The sequence below is a fragment of the Marmota flaviventris genome, chromosome 4 (assembly GCF_047511675.1).
Source record: "Marmota flaviventris isolate mMarFla1 chromosome 4, mMarFla1.hap1, whole genome shotgun sequence".
Taxonomy (NCBI): Eukaryota; Metazoa; Chordata; class Mammalia; order Rodentia; family Sciuridae; genus Marmota; species Marmota flaviventris.
This window is the reverse complement of record NC_092501.1, coordinates 1,512,747-1,537,144: the sequence shown is the minus strand read 5'-3', so window position 1 is coordinate 1,537,144 and position 24,398 is coordinate 1,512,747. Positions and strand designations below refer to the sequence as shown.

Genomic DNA, 24,398 nt, shown 5'->3' with positions numbered 1-24,398 from the left:
CTGAGAGGAGGGCACGTGGGGCCTTAGTCAAATGCCAATCTTCACCAAATGGGGATAAACAGAAGCAGCACTTCACTGTTAAGGGAAAGCTGCTATTTAAAATTCCATCCCACAGTAAGTGGATGGTTTCATTTCAGACTTTTTCTTTGCAAAGAAATTTGCATGTGCTTTGATGGAAAGTCGATACTTGAAGATTAACAAACCACACCACTGTTCCTTCTGCAGGAAAGGTGTCGACAAGCCCTCTACCAGGCTGTGGAGGCCACACCATGGGGTTCACATGGCCCAAGGACTGGGCTGCAGTGCGGCTGGCCATAGAGCCTGCCCCTGCCCCTGCCCCCCCCCCAGGGTGTCCTCACTGTGCCCACATTCTTCAAGCCCTGTCTGCAGAGTAAGCCTGGCCAAGTTCAAACTAAAGCTCTGCAGGGACGGAACCTGTCCAGTGGCTCCTCAGCAGATGGAGCACCTCCATCTCATGGTCACCTGCAGCTCAGGGTCAGCAAAGGCCAACTGGGGCCAGATCACTCCTAGGAGTCCTTCAGAGAGCCTCCATCCATGCTTTTTCCCAGCTCCAGAGAGGGTGTCACACAGAGGCCATGACAGGGACCCTAAGAACACAGCTTCCACACCACCAACCTCCGAGGACCAGCGCCATACACAGCCACAGTGCACACATTAGGGTGTCCCCAGGACAGGACAAACCACCACTCCTTCCCATAAGGGGGAGAGGGTAGGGGAGTTGTCCCTGGTGCTGCCGCTCCCTGTCTAGCCCTAGCCCAGGCTTCTCTGGCTTCAGCCTGGACAAGCACGTCCAATGTCCAAATGCCTGCTGCGCCTTGGAACCATGCCCACTGTACCCACACCCACGTCCCTTCACAGTCCCACAGGGCTGCAGGCTGGGCAAGTGGGAAAGGGCAAAGGAGCTGGGGCCAGGGACAAATTACTGTCTGCCCACTGAGGGGAGCAGGTCCTGGCCGGGCCTTGACAAGTCTGAACTTGGTGCCAGGGACAAGCAATGCCAATTAGTCCCTTTGAGCAATGGGAGGGCCTGTGTGTCTTACTCCACAATGACGTCAGGGTCACATGCCCTCTTTCTGACTCTCTGCAGACACGTTTCCTCCGACCATGCAAAATTGCACAGCAGGACTCAACCGTGGGGCGTGGGGCTGCTGCCCCACACTGAGAGCCACCATCCTCATGACTTCAGCGGCATGCACAGGGCCCTGGGCCACAGGCTGCCTGCTGGCTTCCCTTGGGCTCCGTCCGTCCGTTTCCCTTTCCCACAGACCCCCTGCAGTAGTGAAGCGCTGGCTGGGCCAGTTCTCCAGGCAGCTCCATGCTGCTCCTCTCTCCTCCCCCTCCTCCAAGAGGGAGCACAGTGCTCCACCCTTTGTGGGAAGGAGCAGTTACTGGGAGATCCGGCAGCCCCGAGAGCCCCTGTCCTCCCCAGCAGCCTGTGACCTTGCACAGGGGAAGTGGTAAAGGCCAGGGCCCAGGGGTGGGTGGGGGGGACAGGAAGCCCAGAACAGCTCGCACTAAGCTCCCACCCCTCCCGAGGCTAGGCTCCTGGTAGGTTCCGACACCACATCTTTGAGGATCAATTTCTGACCACCAATCTCCAGTCCACAGGTGGATGGCAGAAAGTGGGATAAAGGTAATAGGAGAATTTTTCAAGGAAAGATACAGAAGGGTGCTAAGAGGAGTCATGAGACACCAAAGGACTGAGAAGCCTGGGATCAGCCCGTGTCGGAGGCACAACCCCACCTCCTCCGGCCGTCCTGTAGACCCATGGCACCAGGGCACAGGTGTGGGTCAGGACCCCCTGAGCTGTGAGTCTCTAAGAAGGCTGGGGAGAGGGTTGGTCAGGGGCCCTTGGAGTATCTGCAGCCGACAAACACGTTAACGCACAAAATGCCTCCAACCCCAGGCTCCTCCCTTCCCAGGCTGGTCCACTTGGCCTGAGGGTCCTCAGCAAATGTAGGGTTGGCTCTCCCCAGGGCTTAGCCACCAGGCTCAGGCTCCAGAGGAACAGGCCCAGCCGGCCTCCCACCACCTTTCCTGCCCAGCTCCAGAGACGCTCCTGGCCTTGGAAGGGGGCCTGTTTGGGGCCAGCTGGATTGAATTAAGGCCAGCCATGATGTCCAGACAGAAGCTTCCCTTCCCTTTGTTGTTTCTGAAAACAAGAGCCATAAACAGAGCAGATCTAGGATCCGCTCAGGTCTGTGCTTTCCTGCGTGGGTCCTGGCCAGGAGACGAAAACCATGTAAACAGGTGGTTTCTGCAGATGAAAACCCACTCTCCAAAGCCCTCGCTGCCCCCTGGCCTGGGCTCCAGGACCCCAGGGGCCCAAACGCCAGCAGGAGAAACACCAACTTCAGAACCGAGCTGAGGTTGGTGGGGGCTCTTCCCACACAGTGGTCACCTCCGTCCAGCCACAGACCCGCAGGCCCAGCAGGGAGGATCTGAACACTCCCTGGAGACTGCCACCACCCCCCCAGGAGCCATCCACAGTGAGAGGACGACTGTGGGAGGAGCTCCCAGAGGGCCCCGGCCCAGGGTGTGGTGCAGGGGTGGGCTGCCTCTGCTGGGGCCTGGGCCAGGGCCTCCAGCCACCAGCCACGTTCCCATCTCTGGCGGTGCGGCTTGCACCAGCGGGCGAGAGGCGCTAGGTTTCAAAACACTCCAGCCAGGCACTGTGCTGAGCCAGGGCCAGGCTCTGCTTAAAACACCCAGCAGAACTTCAGAGGCACCAGCAAGACAGCAGCTCCCCAAAGGGCTTTGCAGAGGTGCCCACCGTCCTCGCCCCAGGGAGAAGCCAACTCACCCCTCCTGGGCCACATGCCGGCACAGGGCCACCATTCGTGCTATCCCCTTCCCAGGTGTCAGGCACGGCTGGCTCTCAGCACAGGCCTCTGAGACTGCTCTTGCCCCCTGTGGTCTAAATGCAGTGTCAGCTCTGTGCTCCGAGGGCACCACGAAGAGCATCCTGGTCATTGGCTCTGGGAGACCAGCAGCCGTAGTTTACACATATCAGCCACCAGCAGCCACGTGTGACTCTGCTGCACCCTGTTCACTGTCAGAGGGAGGAGAAGGAGCAACAGCCTTGGGGGTGGCCCAGGACAGGAGAACGCTGGCCAGGAGGAAGGCAGGCCATCACCAGCCGGTCCCAGCCCTCTGACCTGATGCCTGAGGAAGGGAGGCAGAGAGGCGAGCCTGGCCTCTTCACCAAGGCCGGTAAAGGCACAGCTTGCTACCTGCAGGCCACAGCAGCCCTGGGTGGGTTTGGGGAAGCACAGTTCTTCCCAGGAGCTACAAAAGCCAGGATGGTCCCGCTGCATTCCACACCCAAGGGTCCTCTGCAGAGCGGGAGGCGAGGGGGAGGGGGCCACAGGGCTGTCGTGGCCATGACCCCAGCATCACAGAGAGGGGAGCCACATGCCTTCTGGCTCCCCATGACCAGCTGCTGCCTCCCTGGCTGCCCCCAGAGCCTGGCTATAGCTCCCACTTCTCCCTGAACTCCACCAGGGAGCCACTCCCACACCGTGCAGGTCTCCCTGAGCCCCAAGCTGACAGAATGAAGCAGGAAACAGGCCCTGGGGGCCCAGGTGGTCAGTTAACCCTCCTCTGTTGCTGGCACTCAAGAAAACAGAAGCAGACCCTGACAAGAGGGGAGCAGGGGGTACCTACAGACCAACAGAGGAACACTCCACATGGACGGCCCCTCGACAGCCAGCAAATCCCCTTGAAGGTAAAAGGGACCAAAACCAACATGAGGGGAGTGGAAATCTGAACATGCATGTCTGGGAAATAAAATTCGTGATTGAACCCTTCCCACACAGGAAACTCCAGGCCCAATGGCTTACCTGTGAATTCCAGCCAACATTTAATAGAGAAATAACAACAGACAGGCAGACTTGTTCAGAAACTGAAGGAGAAGAGAGGGTGGCCCAGCACATTTTGTGAGGCCAACAAAGCCTAATCCACAATCTAGCAAAGGGAAGAAAAGGCAGAGCAGCATCTGTCCTAGTCCACTCTGCTGGGACAGAGGGCTCCGAAGCACAGACTGACCGCTCACAGAGCCAGAGACCGAGACCCAACAGCGACGAGGGCCTTCTTGCTGTCTCCTCATGTGGGGAAGGACAAGGGAGGGGCAGCTGTCCCCGGCAGCCTCATCCCAGGCCCCAGGGAGGAGTCGCAGGACCCAGCACCTGGTCAGGTCCCTGCAGAGTGCCATTGCACAGAAAATGAAGGTCAGTGTGAACTGGACTTCACCACTGTGAGCCAGGTGTGGAGGCCATTCCTGAGACACTGGACTCAGCAGCGTGTGGAACCTGAGGCACAAGGCTAGGTGACACTCAGACTTGATCAAGGCCAGTCACCACACTGACAGAACAAAGGAGAAACCAAAGTCCACTCCCACTGATTCAGAAAAAGCCACAGGCAAAGTTCCACAGCCGTGAATGCACAAGAGCCCACACCCCAAGGCCAGCACTACAGCAAGAGCTTCCTGCGTCTGAGTAAAGGCAGCCTCAGGAGGCCCACCAGGGCTTGTGGAGGGCAAGCCTCCGCTCCCTGAGGTCAGGGTCCACCCAGCACTGCTCACAAACCCCAGCCATGGGACAGGGCATCTACTTGTGATGAGAAGACTGCACCCGGGGAATCCAGAGAAGATGCCAGAAATAAACACCGAGGCGCAGGAGGTGGCAGGATACAGAGTCGATACATACAACCCATGTTATTTTAGAAACGAAAATATGTAGGGGTAAATTGAACAAAATATGTACAATGCCTGTGCACCGAAAACTAAGAAACTAAAAAAACAAAAAAGAAATTAAAAGACCGGAATGAAATGGTACAACATGCCATGTTCATGGACTGCAAAACCCCTAATTTTAAGACATCCACTCTCCCTTAACCAGTGAGTGTCAATATAACCCCAACTGACATTTCCTCCAAAAGAACACAAATAATGTCTACTGTTTCTAAACATCGAGGAGCTAAGAATCCAGAACAGCCAATCTAGAGACAGAACGCAGGTACAAGGCGGCTTTCAAGACTTAGGAGGCCACGGTGATGGCACCGCAGGGCAGGAGAGCAAGACAGGCCCAGCAGGTGACATGAGCAGAAACTCGTCCAGAAGGAAGCCCCCAATTCTAAGTTGGAGTTTTAAGGAAAGTGCCATGGAGATGCAGTGGGAAAGTCCTGTCACTCCAGCAGAAGATGCACTTCCAAACACAGCCATGTTCCAAGAAGGAGGAGGAGGGGAGGAGGGGGCCGGAGGAGGGGGCCAGAGGAGGGGATGGACAGGGAGGAGGGGGATGCATGGATAGAGTCATGGAGAGCCCTCCTGGGAGGTGAGTGTCCTGAACCCCAACTGCCCACAATGGATGCATGGAGTCACCGGGAGCCCCCCTGGGAGGTGAGTGTCCTGCATTCTTACTACTTTTTTATATAAATTATACTTTTAATAATCTGTTCAGAAAATTGGACGGCATCAAAACAAATTCACATAAACCATGTATATCATAATAGCATCAAAGCAACTATTTGTAGATAAACATACGAAAGATGTTTTGGACCTGACTACTAGAACTATACCCCAATGCTGAGAAATTCAAGAAAGCCTAAATAAGTGGAGCGATATACTGTGTTCATGAATTGAAAGGCTCAATATTATTAAGATGTCCAGCCTCCCTAAAATTGACTTACATTTTTTGTGTGTATGTGGTGCTGTTCATTGAACCCAGGGCCTCCTGCCTGCAAAGCAAGCACTCTACCAACTGAGCTATATCCCAAGCCCAAAATCGATTTACATATTTAACACAATCACACTCAAAACCACTTCAGGCTTTCTGTAGAAACTGACAGAGTGATCAAAACTTATATGGAAATATAAAGGACTTAGAATTGCCAAAACAATTGGAAACAAGCAATATTGGAGGATGTACACTAGGTCACTTCAAGGTTCACTAAAAGTGCAGTAAAGAGGCCCCAGAAACAAACGCACAGTTGCTGACTTCTGTGGAAGGTCCAAGGCAATCCCTTGGGAAAGGAAAGTGCTTTCAAGGAAGGTACTGGAATGACCAGATAGCCACTTGGAAAAAATGAACCTTGACCCCACTTCACACCCTGCACAGAAGTTAATCTGAAATCCGAGATCTGAACTCGACTGCAGTTCTACTTCCCTAGTAGCTCACTGGCAGAGCATGTGCTTAGCTTGTGCAAGGGCCCGGGTTCCATCCTCAGTAGGACACACACTCAAAGAAATTTTAAAATATAAATATTTCTTACAAAAGACAGAGAAATCACTAATCCAAAAGACTGCTCATCAAACAAGAATACTGAGAACGAATGGTAAGACACAGGCTGGGAGAAAGCATTCACAGCACGGAGATCCATCCAAGAACCCGAATCCTATGACTCAAAAACTCCTACCACTAAATATTAATAAAAGACACACATACAACACACGCACACTGCATGAGACGTGAACAGACACTTCACCAAGGAAAACATCAAACAGTCTGACTTCAGGCTGCCAACAAATGACCACGGACTGGGTGGCTAACTGACCTTCTCTGACTTCTCACACTTCTGGGGGCCACAAGTACTGGGTCGAGACACTGGATTGTGGGGTGTCTGGTGAGGGCCCACCTCCTGGGTCACAGCCATCCCCCTACTGTGTCCTCACCCAGGAAAGATGCATTCTTGTCCCAGGTGGTTCCTGAGAGGACACGGGAGTGGCATGCAGCTCACAGGAAATGTCACCTCCAAATGGAAAGTGGGACCTCTAGCCAGAGCACTGAACTGCTTGTACCTTGTGACAACGCTTCCAGGAGCACTAAGCAGCCAACAGCCTCTGGGCCTTGTGATGCCAGGCCTGGGTGCCACCTCCTGAGGCAGCCTCCCGCCCACAGCCCTGAGGATCCAAGGTGCTGTGCCTTCACAGGCGCCCACCTGAGCCACCCATCAGGCACCCCGGGAAGCAGCGTGGGGAGAGGCGCAATCCGCCCTTGTCTGAGGACTTGTCACCTCTCTGTTTGGCTCTGACGATGACTCACTGGGCTGTGGGAGCGCACTGTTTGAGCAAGGAAGAGACAGGTCGGCAGAGCAGCTGCCGTGGAGGAGAAGGGCCCCACTGGATGACAATGTAATTAACGGAAACTTTCCGAACCTTCCAATTAACTCGATCTGCAGATGAGCTGGCTCGTGTCCTCTGGAGCATTGCAGTTTTAATTTAAAGGAATTTGAGTTCATTTTTGTCACGGTTTCTTGAGATTCCACTGTACTGGGGCTTACTGGACACAACCACATGGGTCCAAAGCCAGGACAGGCCTGCATGGCTCTAGGTGACCACCGTCCCCTCTAGCCCATCAGCCCATGGTGCATTCATACACAGATCATGCATGCAGGGCCTGAAGGCAGGGATCTTGCCTGCCCCAACTGGTGAGGGGAGTGAAGCTGATGGCCAGGCAGGCACAGGGCACTGTGGATGTGCAGTGGGGCTCCGCCAAGGAGCTGCAGACTGGAGCTGGCCACAGTGGAGGGGCTGGGGAGAGAGCACACAGCAGGTGCTGAGCATGGGCACCAGCAAGGGGAGGGCAGGTAGAGAGGGCCACTCTGACGGCAGCACTGGACATTCAGGGGAGACCCCAGGAAGGCACAGCCAGAGCCAGGGCAGAAAGAGGCTCAGAGCTCATGAGACCTGAGACAGAGAGAACTGCTCCTTTGAAGGCAGGGCCAAGATGGTATCCTGAAAGTCCAGGGTGGGGCATGAGGGGAAACGGGGCCCAGGGAGCATCCCCAGCACCCGGAAGGACACCCAAGAGGGGAACTTCAGGCAGAGCAGGTGTGGGGGGATTCGGGACTGGTTCTGACTGTGACGAGGCATCTGTGACACGCAGGAATGATGTCAATCCCTGCTGGACAGAGAAGTCTGCAATGTGGGAGACGGGCCCAGCTGGAGACGTACCCTTGGGAGCCACTGGCATATAGATGGCATTTGGAGCCACAAGTCCACCAACGCCTGAGTGAAGTGAGAGGGGAAGGAGCCTGGAGGCACCCAGCACAGAGTTGGGGTGACAGAGAGGGTCAGCGAGGAGGCTGAGAAAGACCACTGGGCAGTGGGCGTCCCACAAGCCCTGGGAAGAAAGGTCACGGGGGAATTCAAGAGCGTGGGCTCCTGCATGGGCCAAAGAGAAGGACCATCAGAAGGCCGCGTGAAGGGGGCTGTCCAGGGCAGCCCAGGAGCAGGTCAGGTCTGACCATAAGGGTCACGGCAGGACAGTGGGAGGGTTCTGACTGCAGGGGTCACAGTGGGACAGTCTGATCACAAGGGGTCATGAGGGGACAGTGGGGGTGTGTGACCACAGGGGGTCATGAGGGGACAGTGGGAGGGTGTGACCACAGGGAGTCATGAGGGGACAGTGGGGGGGTCTGATCACAGGGGGTCATGAGGGGACAGTGGGAGGGTGTGACCACAGGGGGTCATGAGGGGACAGTGGGGGAGTGTGACCACAGGGGGTCATGAGGGGACAGTGGGGGTGTGTGACCACAGGGGGTCATGAGGGGACAGTGGGAGGGTGTGACCACAGGGGGTCATGAGGGGACAGTGGGGGGGTGTGACCACAGGGGGTCATGAGGGGACAGTGGGAGGGTGTGACCACAGGGGGTCATGAGGGGACAGTTGGGGGGGTCGGATCACAGGGGGTCACGAGGGGACAGTGGGAGGGTGTGACCACAGGGGGTCATGAGGGGACAGTGGGGGTGTGTGACCACAGGGGGTCACTAGGGGACAGTGGGGGGGGTGTGACCACAGGGGGTCATGAGGGGACAGTGGGGGGGTGTGACCACAGGGGTCACTAGGGGACAGTGGGGGGTGTGACCACAGGGGGTCATGAGGGGACAGTGGGGGGGTGTGACCACAGGGGGTCACTAGGGGACAGTGGGAGGGTGTGACCACAGGGGGTCATGAGGGGACAGTGGGAGGGGTGTGATCACAGGGGGTCACTAGGGGACAGTGGGAGGGTGTGACCACAGGGGGTCATGAGGGGACAGTGGGAGGGTGTGACCACTGGGGGTCATGAGGGGACAGTGGGGGGGGTGTGACCACAGGGGGTCATGAGGGGACAGTGGGAGGGTGTGACCACAGGGGGTCATGAGGGGACAGTTGGGGGGGTCTGATCACAGGGGGTCACTAGGGGACAGTGGGGGGGTGTGACCACAGGGGGTCATGAAGGGACAGTGGGAGGGGTGTGATCACAGGGGGTCACTAGGGGACAGTGGGGGGGTGTGACCACAGGGGGTCACTAGGGGACAGTGGGTATAGGTCTGCCTGCAGGGGTCGAGGAGACATGGAGGGAGGAAGAGGACAGCAGGACAACAGTGGTCTCTTGTGAGGACATGGGGCATGGGATCAGGTGAAGCTTTCTGGATGTGGGGAACCTGTTATGCACTCGACGACCACCCGAGGCCCCCTGGATGTTGGCACTTGTCCCGTGTGTGGACACAGGGCCTGGTTTGCCCTCAGGCCCCTCGGGAGCTGGCAGTAGGACCGTCACCAGCCACGACCCCGTGGTGAGAGTGCAGCCTGGAAGTCCCAGCCTGGGCCGGCAACTGGCCGTCCTCAGGGTCAGAGCCTTGAACACGGTTCTCCGCAGCCCGGGTCCTCTCCAGAGCGCCGACAGCACGTTCCTTGGAGGACATGAAGACCCAGAGTCCAGGGACCAAGCTCTACCTGCAGACAGGGGTCAGGGCAGGTACCTGTCCAGGGTCCAGGGACGGTGGCTGGAGGAAGATTCCGCGGCTCAGCTGACAGGAGCTGCAGACCCTGGCAGGAGGTGGGGTGCAGGCAGAGGCCCAGGGCACAGGAAGAAGCAATCGTGACAGCAAGTGTGTGAACCATGGCTCGTGGTCGGGCCACTGGGGACGTGCAGTGGGCCTGGGGCTCCCAGGACCGAGGCAGCTCTTCACCACCCAGTGCTGTGGCTGCACCACTGAAGCCAGATTCCTGGGTGGAGCAGGGCAGTGGCGTTTCTGCTGTCCTTGGAAGCTTTCAATTAAGGCTGAATTCACAACATGCAAAACCGTGACCGGCTGAACACTGCGCGTATGAAGCGAGCCACTCGCGAGTCCGGAAGCTCCTGGCCCCCAGGGGCCCGTGTGCCGCCCCACTCCGTGGTCCCACCCTGGCATCTCGCAGGGCTCGCCTCTGCCCTGGGCCTCTTCCCCCTGGCAGGGTCTGAGAGGCTCCCTGCTCTTGTGCCAGCTGTGGGTGGCGGTCCCACTGGACGGGGACTGTTTCACGTGCAGTCTGTGTGCGTCTGGCCGGGTTCTGGTTCTGGGCAGAGTGCTGGGTGGGCTTGTTCAGGTCGTGGGGTTAAGTCGCACAGCCCTGCTGGTCCAGGCTAGGGATGCACTTGCTGGTGACAGGTGTCCGTGCCCCCACAGAAGCACCATGGTGCATAAGGATGAGGGAGAACCACCTTGAGGGGAACGCGGGGCACCCTGTGAAAGGGTGCTGGGAAAGGCGGTGCCAGCTGTGGGGCTCTGGCTCGGGCACCAGGGCTGGTGTGATCAGGACAGGGCAGAAATCCCGTAAGAACCCTGCAGAGAAGGTGGGAGCAGAGTCCCGCGTGAGCCCCAGGAGGCAAGGCGGCAGCCCACCATGGCGCAGCGCGGGGTCTGGTCACTGGGCCGGGGCATGTTCAGAGGGCCTCGTTCTGTCTTCATCTACCTGGCCGCAGAGTGGCTGATGCGGTGGGCTGGGAATCATCTGTGGTCACCAGGAGAAGGCCCAGGCCCAGCGAGGGGCAGGGCCAGCTCCCAGTGCTGAGGGCTGCTGCCCGCTCTCCTGCAGGGGAAGGAGATGTGCAGCAGCCGGGTGGTTCCCAAGGGCCTGTGTGGATCCTCACACCACCAGCCGGGCGCACAGTGGGGGCACAGAAAGTGCATTCAGCTGAATGAACGAAGTTAGTCTCGAGCCAGCAAGTAAGTGGTCAGCCTTGGCACTGAGAGACAAGTATCCCAGGGCAGAACACGTACCCAGTACCCAGTTCTTAGCTTCCAATACAGGAACCACAGTCCTGGGAGAAATGCTGCTCTAGGCCGGGAGAGGGAACACACAGAACAGGCCTGGAGCATCCTGGACGCCAGGAGCTCGCCCCAAACAAGCAGCAAGCAGACAAGAACACCGCTGAGGCTCGCCCGGGAGCCGGGAGCCGGGAGCCACGCGGCCTGGCACAGGGCACACGGCACACGGCCGAGCTGGCTGTCACCCAGCGCGAGAGTCCACAGTGCAGTGAAGGACTGAGTGCCCCTAAATGGGGAACGAGACAGGCCTTCTGTGCAGAAGAATCCCAAATGACTGCACAGGTGCGTCCCCCAAGAACCATGACCCCACCCCTCACGTGTGGGCTGCAGGCAGCGAACGTCCTCCCAGGGCACTGGACAGAGAGGGAAAATAGCTTTACAGCGAGAGCGACAAACACACCTGCTACGGCCTGGGCCCCAGGTCCACTGTGGCCAGAGGCGGGGTCCGCAGAGGCAGTGTGAGAGGTAGCGGAAGGGAGGCCGTTGTGCCACTGAGGGGTGTCCTCACCAGGGTTCTGGGATCAGTCTCCCTGGCCCAGCTTCAATTTGTTCACGGAAGCTCTCAGATACCCACTCTTCCACCTGGGGGTGTCCCCATGTGCCATCCTCAGAGGCCACACCATGGGCCACCTGTCTTGAACTCTGAACCTCAAACTCTGAGCTAAATGCACCTTCTTTTCTTTACCAGCAGTCTGTGTCAGGTATATTGTTACAGTGACCAAAAGCTGACTCATCCAACCCTCAGCCAGGTGACAATGAGTCCTGGGGATGGCATCTCACCCCCAAAATCCACAACCCAGCCCAATCCTGGGGGCATTCCACCGAACACCCGAGCCTCGCCTCAAGGTGGCCAGAAATCAGGAAAGTCGGAGAAGCTGTCAAGGCCCAAGGAGCCCAAGGAGTCCTGTCACTAATTGCCATGTGGGGTCCTGGATGGGGCAGCAGAGGGCATTAGGGGGAAAGTAAGGAAATGTGACAAAGGTGGCCTGTGGCTCACAGTAACGTATCAATATTGCTTCTCCGGTCCTGACAAGGGCACCGTGCTAATGCAAGATGTCAACCCGGGAGAAAAGCAGGCGTAGGGTATGTGGGAACTCTGTGCCATCTTCCCGGCTTTTCTGTAAATCCACAACACTCTAAAATAAGTTTATTAGAAAAAAAGCGTTTTAAAAGTGATACATATTTTTGTGTGCATTCAACCACGAGTTGGACTGTAAGGGAAAACTCAAAGCAGTTGTTACATTAGTTTCTGGGATTACATAAGATACTGAGAGTCTCGATACTTGTCATTTTCATTACATAATAAAAAGCTATAAAGGGAAAAAAGATCATTCTGGTAACAGTATCTTGCAGTTAAACAGAGACCCATGTAATTTATCATCTCATCCAGGTCACCCTAGAGTAAAAGGGGACACTATTAATAATCATGCCAGGTCAGCCGCATGAAGCGGAATGTCCCAGGCGACCCTGGGACAGAGAAGTGGGGCTCAGGGGCTTGTGCCCTCTGGGGTTCCACCAGCTTCAGTGACCGTGGACAGAGGCTGAGCTGGACAGTGTGGGGCAGGAGGCTCAGCGGAAGTCAGGAGAGGTGTGGCCCTGTGGAGGGAGGCCAGGACCACACACTTCCATGCAGGTTCTCCCCCACCACCACTGTCCATCACACTGGCCCCGCAATGCCCTGCACCACACCGTCCTGGGCAGGAGATCCCACCAGGCCCTTCTCCCTGCAATCTAACTGCTCTGGGAAGGAGGCATTGGGACCACAGCAGAGGATTCTTTGGCTCTGCCCTCTGAGGAGCCACCTCAGAACAAGGGGCCCCTCTTCCCATGTTGGTCCCCGTGTGACCGGAGCAGCCAGCCCACCCTGCACTGCTCAGCAGCTCTCAGGTCTCTGCCCAGCTGCTGGCCCTGCCCACAGTGACTGCATCTGGCTCTCCAGGCACCAGGTGCCGCTCGATGGCCAGGCAGGAGCAGGGCTACGCTCGGGGCCGGCCCACCCTTCCTCAGCTCTCGGTTTCACACCTCTCTCCTCTGCATCTTCTTTCCTCTCTGCTTTATCCTTTTCTTCCCTCTCACCCTCCACCCGGCCTCAGGTACTGACTTTGCAAATTATCATTTCTGCCCATGGAACTAAAACATGATTCCAGAACCACAAGATGAGCTTGACACTGAGAAGAAAAACAGTGGAATCAACATGGGAGACCCTGGGTGGATCACAGGTAGAACCTACAGTGGCCGCACAGGAAGCCCTGAATCAGGGTTCTGGAGGCTTTCTCAGAAAGTCCCAGTCAGAGGTGGAGAGAGCCACATGCTGGAGCCTGGCCCTGACACCTACAGCACGGTGCACCCCTGCTTCTTGGCTTTGCTTCTCAAACATAATAAGAAGATGTTGACTTTGAGGGTAGGAAACAGATTGGCCTCCAAGATCTTCCAGTTTCCAGACATGGAAGATGCTTCGTGTCTCTGGCACAGCAAGCTGGGTGTGCCGCTGGGCACTGGGCCGGCCTGGCTACCTGGGGACCTGCGTGGTCCCAGGTCAGAGCTGCCAAGAGGGAGGCAGTCACCCTGCTCTCCGACAGCACTCTAGCCTGTCTCTGAGTCCCCCTGCCCTGGGTCCAGCTCTTCCTGACAGCCAGCATGCTGACCAACAGCCCCCAATCCACCCCAGACACAGCGCCTGGGTCACGAGGAACCCCTCCTTGGATCTGTGCCGCACCCTTCCTTCGACTGCAGGGTGTGGCAGAAGTGATGTGGAGCCCATCCATGCCTGAGTCACAGAAGGCCTGGCATGGTCCACCCTTGTGTTCTTGGGAAGTCCTGCTGGCTCCTGCAGGGACCTTGGGGAGGAGAAGCCCATGGACTACGGGGTCACTGTGGGTAAAAATGTGTCCTGGGTTCTTCAGTATTCTCGAAAGGCTGAGCCTCACCTGCTCCACCAAGTGTGCACGGGACTTGGTGACCAGCTTCTCACAGGACCGGGTGGAAGTGCCTGGGATTCAGATCACGACTGGGGAGTGCATGTGGTGAGGAGCCGAGGCCTCCAGCCCGCGTGGGAACTGGCTGGAACTAGATCCTGCAGCCCCAGTCAAACCACCAGAGGTGGCAGCCCCAGCTGCCATGACCACAGCTCACACAAGACCGAGCTGATGCGCCCAGGCCACTCTAACGTGCCAGAACATGCAAACTGCGAGGTGGTGTTTCTCACTGTAAGCCACTAAGTTCTGGGGAAGTCGGTCCAGCAGTGCTAGATATCCAACACACCCACCTACTGCGGAACAGACCCCAGACAGGGCCCTGGGAGGCTCCCACCAGCCTCCAGCCCCAAGCCACTCTGGCCGAGATGCCACATACTGAACCAGGAGGCCACCTTGGATGCTCTGGTCCACAGATGTCACATGGGGTAGAGGGACCTGTCCCCACTGAGCCCTTCCAAATTCCCAGCCCACAGAATCAGAAAAAGTAATCAAAATAGTCATTAGGTCACTGCATTAGGGAGTAGGTCATTGCCAGAGAAAGCTGCAGACAACAATGTGGCCCCAGCACGAAAAGCATCTGGTTTGAGATGGGCTGCCAGGACCTGTCCCCCTTGGGCTGCTCGGGCAGTCCTACTGTGAACACCAGCTCGGAGGTCAGTGTGGCCCCCGCCCAGGGCCCAGGCGAGCTCACCAGGAGAGCACACACAGTGTGAGCCCCTGCCCTCGAGGCAGGGGCTCCAGGGAGGGGTTCTGAAGGTGCAGAGGCCTTTTTAAATCACTGTGAGAAATGGAATGTGCTCGGTTCCTATTTTTAATAAATTGGGGGCGATACTGACTCCCACCTGTAGCCAACTTGGCTTCAGAACTTAAATGACATCAAGCTGGGATTTCACACGATGGGGCTGGAGCTTGGGGGGAGCATGTTAGAGACCGTCCTGGCTCCTGGCAAGGAGAACAGGGATGGGGCAACCTGCCTCACAGCAGGGGCACGGACCCCGCAGGGTGGACCAGTCTGCTCCCAAGCCGTAGCCGCGCTGATCTCTGCAGCTGCTTGGCTTCTAACATAACAGATTTGGAGTCAATGGGAAGCTTGGTTTTTGATGGAGCAGCCATTCTGGCTTTTTAAGTAACGATGATTGTGTTAGTTACAGTTCTACCATATGGCTTGAAATTTGGGGCATCACAACCATTCCGCATGTGGGTCCCACCTGTCTTTTAAGGACAGCATCTGTCCAGGCTCTGGGCAGGAGAAAGACCCCTCAGAAGAGCCCCAGGCACAGGGATGACATGCTCACCCCACCTAGACCCCAGCGTGAGGAGAAGGCCGGGAGGACAAGGTCCAGCCACTTGCCAGTGCCTCAGCCAGCAGGAGAGATGTGGGCCACCAAAGCTGCAGTGTCTTCCAGCTGCACAAGAGCAGGAGCAGGGACAAAGGGACCGGCATGTTCAGATGAGGAGGGCAAATCTGGACGGGGAGCCAAGTGAGGGTGGCAGGGCCTGAGCTCCTGACGGGGAAGGGGCAAGACAGGCCAGGGCCAGGCCCCCGCCTCAGAACCAGGGCTCCCGGGGGCAGAGCACTCCCAGCAGGGGGCACCCCTCCTGCAGCAGGCAGGAGGACCCAGAAGGACCCAGACCAAGAGAGTGGGGCCGTACCTCAGCAGCCCGTCCAAATGACGTCCAGAGGAAGAGGCCACGTGAACAAGGGGCAAGCCTCTGGCCGCAGTGCTGGGTGGTGGACGCAGTCTACAGAACACCAAGGGACACAGAAGGGGTCGGCCTGGGAACAGGGTCGACACAGAAGTAAAACATTTACGCAGCACCAGCTCATAACTGGCAGCTCTGTCCCAAGGGCCAGGTGCCCCAGCACTAGGGCTGTGTGTCCAGCCAGCACTGGGCAGGGCCAGGGCAGGCCGCCTCAGCTGTCCTCAGCTCCCCCAGGGCCTAGGCCAAGGGACACGGCCCATGGGCCTCCTGCCCTCCCTCAACAGTGCACACCTGCTGTATACCCACTGAGCTCCCTGCATACAACTGACATATACTGATGGAGCTCACCATACAGGCCTGCTACATCCTCACGCTTACTGGACTCACTATACACCTGCTGCATACCCACTGATACCCACTGATGTCCTGCTACTCAGAGTCTGTCCAGGGCCCAGCAGCGCGGCCTTGCCTGGAAGCCCGCTGGAGACCCAGACCCGCTGACCCCGGATCGGGTGATGTGCATGACACGACGCTAGTCACAGCTTTGGAGCTGCACTGAGCTCCTCGAAGCGAGTGCTCCCCGCGGCCTGACCTCCCTCCTAGCATCTTTCTCCTCTAGGGTCCATCTGCAGAGAGAAGCCCTGAAGAAAAGGACCTCCAATGCATGCCTGCATTTCCTCTCAACCGAAAGCTGGGCGGTTTCATTTTTAAAGAAAAAGCAGCTTATTTTTAGACTTGTAAAATGTACGACCAGATGGATAGACACACAGAGCTGACATTTGTTACATAAAAAAGTGTGACAGTAGGTCCCAAGTCCATTCTAGAGCCGCCTCATCGTGGGGGAAAGGAGGCTGCAAGCTCCGCCCTCTGCTGGGCCAGTAAGCTGAGAGCCCAGGAGCAAACGTCCAGGGGCCCGAATCAGGCCAGGGCCACATGCCCTCCTACCAACCTGAGCCCAAATCCCGACTCCCACACCGGGGGACTCTAAGTCAGCTCTGCCCTGCCAAGGCCCCTGCAGTGTGGGCCTCGCTGCCCTTTCCTCCAGGGCCAGGCGGCCAGGAAGGCACATTAAGGCTGAATTCACACCCTGCTGGACAAAGGCCTGACTGGGCCAGGCCCACAACGAAGTGACGGGAGCCCTGGGGAGGGCCAGCAGAGAGCCCTATATGGACCTGTGCTCTCCTGTGCCCCTAGAGCCCTGGGTAATGACATCAAGGAAAGCAATGCAGGGCTGGTCTGGGGCTCAGCGGTGGAGCTCTTGCCTCGAACATGCGGGGCCCTGGGTTCGATCCTCAGCACCACATTAAAAAAAATAAACAAAATAAAGATATTGTGTCCAAATATAACTAAAAAATATTTTTTTTGAAAAAGAAAAACAAAGGACAAAACATGTCATTTGGTAAACTGAGTCATTTGTCACAGGTCACCTGACAGATCACTCAGAAGGAAAGTAACCCAAAAACCATGAGGACTAATCATGGCAGGGCGAAGTGGCCACATTCACGATGAATGTTTTACAGTGGTTTTCCATTATACCAGCACTACCCAGAGTGATGCGTGGCATAGAAAGCTCCCATTCAGAGATCAACAAGGAGCCACCAACATACAACAAGAGTGACTTTTAACCTCAGAAACATCCTAAGGGCTGGGGAAATAGCTCACTGGGTAGAGTGCTGGCCTCATTTGCACAAGGCCCTGGGTTCAATAACATCCTAAGTGTGTTCAGCTTAATCAAGTACAGAACACACAGAGGGAAGGAACTCTTTCCCACAGTATGTCAAACGTTGTTTCCAATGAATTGAAATTTTCAGTATAGAAGGTAGAACCACACAAGTGGTAGAAGAAAGTATGAATGCAGATTTACAAGTGGAACTATTATTACTTGTGGCTGGAAAAGGACTTTGTAACACACACCAAGGCGGGACGCTTCCATGAAGTGGACGTGGAGGAACCTGACCACACACGGACTGAGCACATCCCTAGAGGAGGAAAACCCAGCCGCATGAAAAGGTAAATGGCAAACAGCAGAAGGTTGTTCACGGCCAAGTTTTCTACATAAGGAAGGGTCCAAAGGTACCGGACACAGAGATCATTTTTTAAAAATGGTTTTTAGTTGTAGATGAACACAATTCCTTTATTTATTTACCTTTATGTGGTGCTGAGGATCGAACCCAGGGCCTCACCCATGCTAGGCAAGTGCTCTACCACTGAGCCCCAGCCCGGCCCCCCAGAGGTCACTTTGGTGGATGAAAGACTCAAAGACAAGGAGCACTCATGCGTGAACTCTAGAGGGAAAGACCACGTGGAAGCAGAGGAGAGACCACGAGGAGGAGAGGGGATCGGGAAGGGAGGCAGGACAGCAGGGGAGACAAGATCAAAACACGTCACACAGACGCACCAGTGTGCTGCCATGAAACCCATCAATCTGTACAATTGATGTCATTAGTCAAAGAAGAAAGAAAAAGAACAGGACAGCAATTGTCCAGCACAAAACCTCAGCCAAGAGCACTCACTAGTAAATTGCAAAAAATAACCAAACAAAGGAAAATATTAAAATACTTTGAACATGAAAAGCAGGTTAGCAATCTCACTGGTGATCAAAGAAACTGCAAAATATTAATGCCATCTTGTTTATCTCTTAGATTAAAGAAAAGAAAAAGAAACACTGCTAACAATGTAAGGAGGATTCGGAGAGGACCCTTGGAGCAAGTAAAACTGACCTCCCCTTCCCTGGCCAGCTCCTAAGCAGGTCTCCCCTGCTGCTTGCTCTTCCAGGCCCCCGTTTCCACTCATGTGACTTATTTATGTCCCCTTGCACACTGTCAGGCTCCCCACTTCCCTCTGGTCTAGTCGCCCCACAACAGCAGGGCCATTCCAAGAAGTCCTCACTGTGCAGCCGTGCCCAGGATAGCTGGTCACAGAGCTCCACTCCCCCCCCCGCCGGGGGGCCAGCCACACGCATCCCGACACTCTGCTTGGACCTCTGGCTTAGCTCTGGCATTCCTGGAAATGTGTCCTAAGGTAAGAGACACGTGCCCTAAGCTGGCTGTGCAAAGATACTCCTGTCCACAGAGTTGATGCTACTCTAAACACAGAAACATCAAGCAGGAAATTAAGTCAACAGGGAAAATCACGTCCACACAGGAAGACAATAAAGCAGTGATCTGCCCCTTGTGCCTCAAAATCACAAGGAGGCTCAGGGAGGAGAGTATCCACACCATGCCCTGAGACCTAAGACCACCCACAGCATGCCCACACCCAGCAATTCAACCACAGGGTCTTGAGAGAGAAGTGGAGCCTTTTTAGAACACCCACAAAATCTGCTACCCTCCTCAGGGTGAAAACGGCTACTGTGAACTCAGCCATCAATGCTTCAGACTGCAAGACATCGACAGCATCTCACTACATAAAAAGCTAGGTTTCAACACAACAGTATATGGTGCACAGCCCCGCTTCTGTTAAAAAAAAAAAAAAATGCAGCAAAGGTGTGTTTCTGTATGGCAGCAGGACTGCATCCAGATTCCAAGGAGGCTGGGACGTGCACCACAGCTCAGGTTCCACAGAGCCTGGCAAAATGCACGGAAATGAGAAAAACAAAATTCCTTTCTCTTTAGTGTTTTAATTATAAAAGCAGTGACTGGAGAACTGGGAAGCCCCTGTCCCAACTCCACTCTCCCAACCAAGGGTACCAGGCATCGCTGCCTACAAGGGCCTCACTTCGTTCCAGTGTTCTGGGCCCAGTCAAGTCCCCTCCGTGTGTGACCACTCCGAGCTGTAAGCTAAGGCCACAGTGGGTCTGAGGCAAGCAGCCACGCCCTCCCCAGGCTACTCGCCCGGAGGCCCTCTGCATGACAGGGACACAGAAGCAGAGGAGTGAGGGGCCTGCCCAGCTCCCTGCAGCTCTGTGGCAGAGCACAGAGGAAATGAGGTTGGTAGCAGGTTCAACCCCAGAAGAAATGGCACACAGAGGGACATGGGGCCCACGGGAAGGAAAAAGGAGCCCTAGAGTGAGGAAGAGAAGCAAAGAATTCCACAGTGCACCAAACACCTGCCGAAGAAGGAATGAGGCTCTGGATTCCCCAGGGGGAAGCAAGAACAGAGGACATTTAAGCTCTTACATGTCATAACTATACTTTTTAGTTGAAATTTACCTGGCACTTAAATTGCCCTCCTATTTTCTTTTTTACTGTTTTTAAATTTTTTCTCTTCATATTAATTAGGTGTTTTAATATAAAAAAAATTCATCAGAAGGCCTTGCATTACCATGGCAACTGTGCAGTTCCTGTACAGGCAAGCCACCAGCACAGCACAGCCACAGCTTGAAGGCTGGCTATAGTGGGGCCAAGACTAGGGGAGTGACTGTGTCTCCCCAAAACAGAGGGACCAGGCCACGGCCTCTTCCTGAACCAGGCGTCCTCGCCTGTCCAGACTGTATCGTGAATCCATGGTCTTCACATTCAGGGCACACAGCCCTCTTTGATAAGTACCAGGTTATCTCTCAAGCTGTTTGTGCCCTACCAACAGCATAGAAAAGTGACACTGAGTGTCACCCACGGGAGAATGAGCTCAGCTGCCACCAGGGCCAGGCTTGACCTCCTCATCTCACTAAAGCCCAGTTAAACACCAGCGGTGTGTTCGGTGTGGGGATGTGTCCCTTGTGCCCAGTGATAAGCTGGTGACAGTTACATACACAGAGAGCAAGCTCTGTGAGCCAGCACCAATTAACCACCCCACACAAAGCCCAGAACACTCCGTACCTCTGCCATCCTACTACAAGCAAATAAGGAGGTGGGAATGTGTAAAATAATTCTCAAATCAGACAGCGAGTACCATAAACAGATCCTTTGCTCTCTTTGCCTTCTGAACGATCCTCGGATTCTGAGACACAACACACTGAACAAGCAGGGAAAGTCTACCCCCAAAGTCTGAGGGCAGCGCTGCACCACATCTCCACATCTGCTGCCTTGGAGAGACGACACTAAGACACAGGGGGGCAGCGTCTCTCGGCCAGCAGCAGCAAGCACTGAGTGTATGTTTCTCAGACCTCTGTCATCCTGCAGCCAGAAACTAGATGTAGATCTCCTTTCTAATTAGCTCCTGCTTCACTCTGGGCTTTTTACACTTTGAATATTAATGTTGAAAACAAAAACACAACCCAGGAAACAGTCATCACAGTGAGCTCTGCTGTCCCAGAGCTCAGAACACAATGACAGACCACCCCAGAACACACTGTGTCTGACACTGCTTTGCAGAACCCCACTCCCCTGCCGACCTCTTCCCCCGAGGCCTGGTGAGCCCTGGCCAGCCACCCCACACTGTCTCTGTGAGAAATGAGGGCACGTGCATTCACACTGGCCTGAGGTCCTGCTGTAATTTCCCATAGTGCTTAAATTATTTATTGGAAGTAAATAGTCTGGGCTCTTGAACTGAGCTGTGCTCTTAAATTATATAAAAAAAAAAAAAAAGAATCCATCATATCTCTGCAGGCTGCCTACAAATGAAAATGCAGTCTTCAACTATTTTAAGAAAATGTCAAAAAAACATCAAATGTGTCATCATTGTACCATTTAAAATTATCTGCATGACATCTGTAGGAAAAAAAGCTATATGTTTGCATGTGAATTAAGCACAGTGGCCCCAAGGCGCCCACTGCACATCACCTTCCCATGGGTGCTGTCAAAGGTCACCCGGCAGAGCCCCAGGAGGTGTGCAGTGCACAGCCAGCTGCCTGACGCCTGTCACCTTCAGAGCCCACCTCAGTCAGGTCACTCAAGAGACACATTCCTCCAGGTTGGCAGCCTTCCCTACAGAAGGACTTTACAGAACACTGGTTCCCCAGAGGGCAGGTCTTTGCACAAAGGCGAGGCCCTGGCTCCACAGCACAGCCCAAAGCAAAGGCCCGGCATGCCACTGGCACTGCACGGTCACCCTGGAGACTGAGAGGGGCCAGCTCCCCCGACACACACCTCGTGCCACCTGTGGACAGGCATTTCACTTCTGAAAACTCGGCACACTACAGGTGAGCGCCTCCTGGAAAGGCAAGGAACCAACCACGCCTGAAACACTGCCCCAGGGAAAATGAAACCTTAGGTGCCCCCCACAGTGAGCGGCAGGGCGCCTAAGCTGAGAGCCGCCCCCAGCGCCCATGGACCCTCATCTAGCAGGACCCGCCCAACACGGCTACTCCCGCGGCTCAGCCACTGGGTACTCAGGACCCGAGAGAGGACCTCAGCAGTGGTCCGCGAGTTTCCTCGGTAACCCAGACACAGTCCTACCCGGGCGGCTGCGTCGGAACGCAAAGAATGTCACCCCCACATCCCCCTTGCGAGAGGGCTAGGTCCCCAAGCTGTCCCTGGCCACACTCACCGTCCTCCTTGTCGTCAAACACCGGCCTCCGCGCCGTGGCCGCCGATATGGACGACATGGACATCCTCTTCTTCCACTTGCTCCACGGAAACAGGGGGCGCGGCTGCGCTCGGGCATCGCCCGCGTCCCGGGCCCGGGGCTGGCCAGCGGCGGGCGGCGGCAGGGCCGGGGGCGCGTCGGGTCCAGCGGGGCGCCCTCGGCCGGGGGGCGGTGACCCTGGGGGCGCAGTGGCACTGCTGCCCCTGCGCTCCGCGCCGCTCCTCATCGCCGGGCCTGGGTGCGCGCCTCTGCCAGAACCCGGAGCATGGCCCTCCCGCCGGACCGGGCGGGAGCGGAGCGGGACTCGAGGGGCCGGCGGCTCCCGCCTTGCGCCCAGCCTCGGGCTCTCGCTCGCCTGGGCAGCTCTCGGCCCCGAGGACTGCGAGCGCCCGGGCGGGCTGGGGCGGGAGGGGTCGAGGCGGGAGCGGGGTGGAGCCCAGCGCCGGGGCGGAGACGGGCGGGGCCGGGCGGGGCCGGCGCTGGGAGCGGTGAGCGGAGCTGGGCGCACGCGGGGTCTGGGACCCAGCAAGCGTGTCCGGTCCGCGCGGGTCAGCGGCACCGCCGAGGAGGCGGAGACAAGAGCCCGGGAGGACGAGCGAGGATGCCCGAGCCGGGCTGCCTCGGAGGCCCAGGAAGGCCGGGATCTCGAGAACAGTGCTGGCTCCGCCAGTAAAGGCTGCGGGGAGCCTCCTCCGGTGTGTGGCGACCGTGGGGGCTCGGGGTTCCCTTGGCCTTCCACTCCCACTGCCTTCGTGAAAAGATGCCGCCCGGGGACTTTTGCCAGCCGATCGAGGGAACCTCGAACTTCAGCCTGCGACCTTGGGCTTTGCGAGGCCGGGCTCTGGGACGCGGGAAGCGGCCGCGCGGGGCCGGACCCGGGTGCGGTCAGGTCGTGCAGCACTGCGGCGTGGGCCAGGCGCGATCCCGCTCTGCTGCTGCAGGTGGCGCGCGAGCGCGGCGCCCCCAGAGGATGGAGATGAGGGGCGGGGACTGACCCGTCAGCCCCGCCCCAGGAGGGCGGCCCGGGCCCGGTTCGGAGGCGCGCGCGCGCGCCCAGTGAAGAGGCTACCCTGAGCACGTGCGTCCGCACAGGCGGGTTCTCTGTGCTGGATCCTCTCCCAGCCTAGGCACTGGACTGGTACCGTTCTCCCCGCCCCGGTCTGCACCCAGTGGAATCGTTCAGATCGTCCAAGGCCCCATGGCCTTCCGGAAATCTCATACCAACAGCTGGGCTCTGCACGGCCTTTGCAGTTATCTGAGAGTCTTGGGGCGTGGTTTGGCCTCGGTGCATCTCTGTCCCTTTGCAAAGTCTGGATGAGACCGTGGGAAAAACGCGCTCAGCAATTAAGAGGCGGCTCTTTCCGTAGCGCTTAGCTTCCTGTGTCTATTGCCTTGTCACTGAGCAGTCAGTTGTCTAGCTTTTGGAAGGCTCTGCCTTCTTAGGTTCTGCCTTGCAGCCAGGCCACAAAGCCGGCTGTTCTGTCCAACTTACGTGAAGCCCTAGTAGGGTCACTCCTGGAAGAGCTGTTGCCCGCCCCTGGGCCCAGGTCCCCTTTCTTCACACAGTTCATAGCAGGGCTCTGCCCTTCCTACACCTTTGAAATTCAGTGTGGCCATCTAACCTGCATGACCAAAGCAATATGAGCACAGGTGACCTGTGTCTTTCTGGGCCCGACATTTCAGGGGCTACATCCTACTGTCCACACTTACACCCTTGACCAAGAGGGAACTCCCATCTCTTGGAGAAAACCATGGGCCACCTCCCAGCCCATTTGAGCATAAAAAACAGGGAGACATCTGCTGCTTTGTTAAATTACTGAGATCTAGAGATTTGGGGGTGTTTTTACTACAGCATAGCCTAGGTCAGCCTGAGGACTGGCTCCCCAAGCCTCCTTACCTGCCTGGCAATTGCCTGCTCCAGACCCGAGTGAACTTCCAGCTCAGAGGCAAGTTCTGGCCTCCCTGGCAGAGAGCCTGGTGGCTTCATGATGAGTCCTCACCATTCTAACACCATGCTGAAAGCACCAATGCCACCCCTGCAGAGAAGGTGAGTCTTCCTTCATGCCAGAGCCAGTGCAGGAATGCTTCTAAGAGGGCGGGGCATTCTCCAAGGTGAAGTTCTGGGGGGAGCTGAGGCTGGGCAGGGCTGAAGGAATGGAAAGGGACAGGAAAATCAACAAGGGCTGTGAGCTGCTTGACAGCCCCCAGGGTCCCAGCCTTCAC

General features: G+C 56.6%; 1 protein-coding gene across 1 annotated transcript in view; it reads right to left on the bottom strand.

The window, feature by feature from the left end:
- The window catches only part of Stk32c (serine/threonine kinase 32C), a 63,767-nt gene extending 41,233 nt beyond the window's left edge, over window positions 1-22,534 (bottom strand). The window contains exon 1 of the mRNA XM_027929998.3: window positions 22,137-22,534. Coding sequence (XP_027785799.1) covers window positions 22,137-22,401 — 265 coding nt within the window. The 5' untranslated portion in view covers window positions 22,402-22,534. The remainder of the gene's footprint in view (window positions 1-22,136) is intronic.
- Window positions 22,535-24,398: the final 1,864 nt, after the last annotated feature.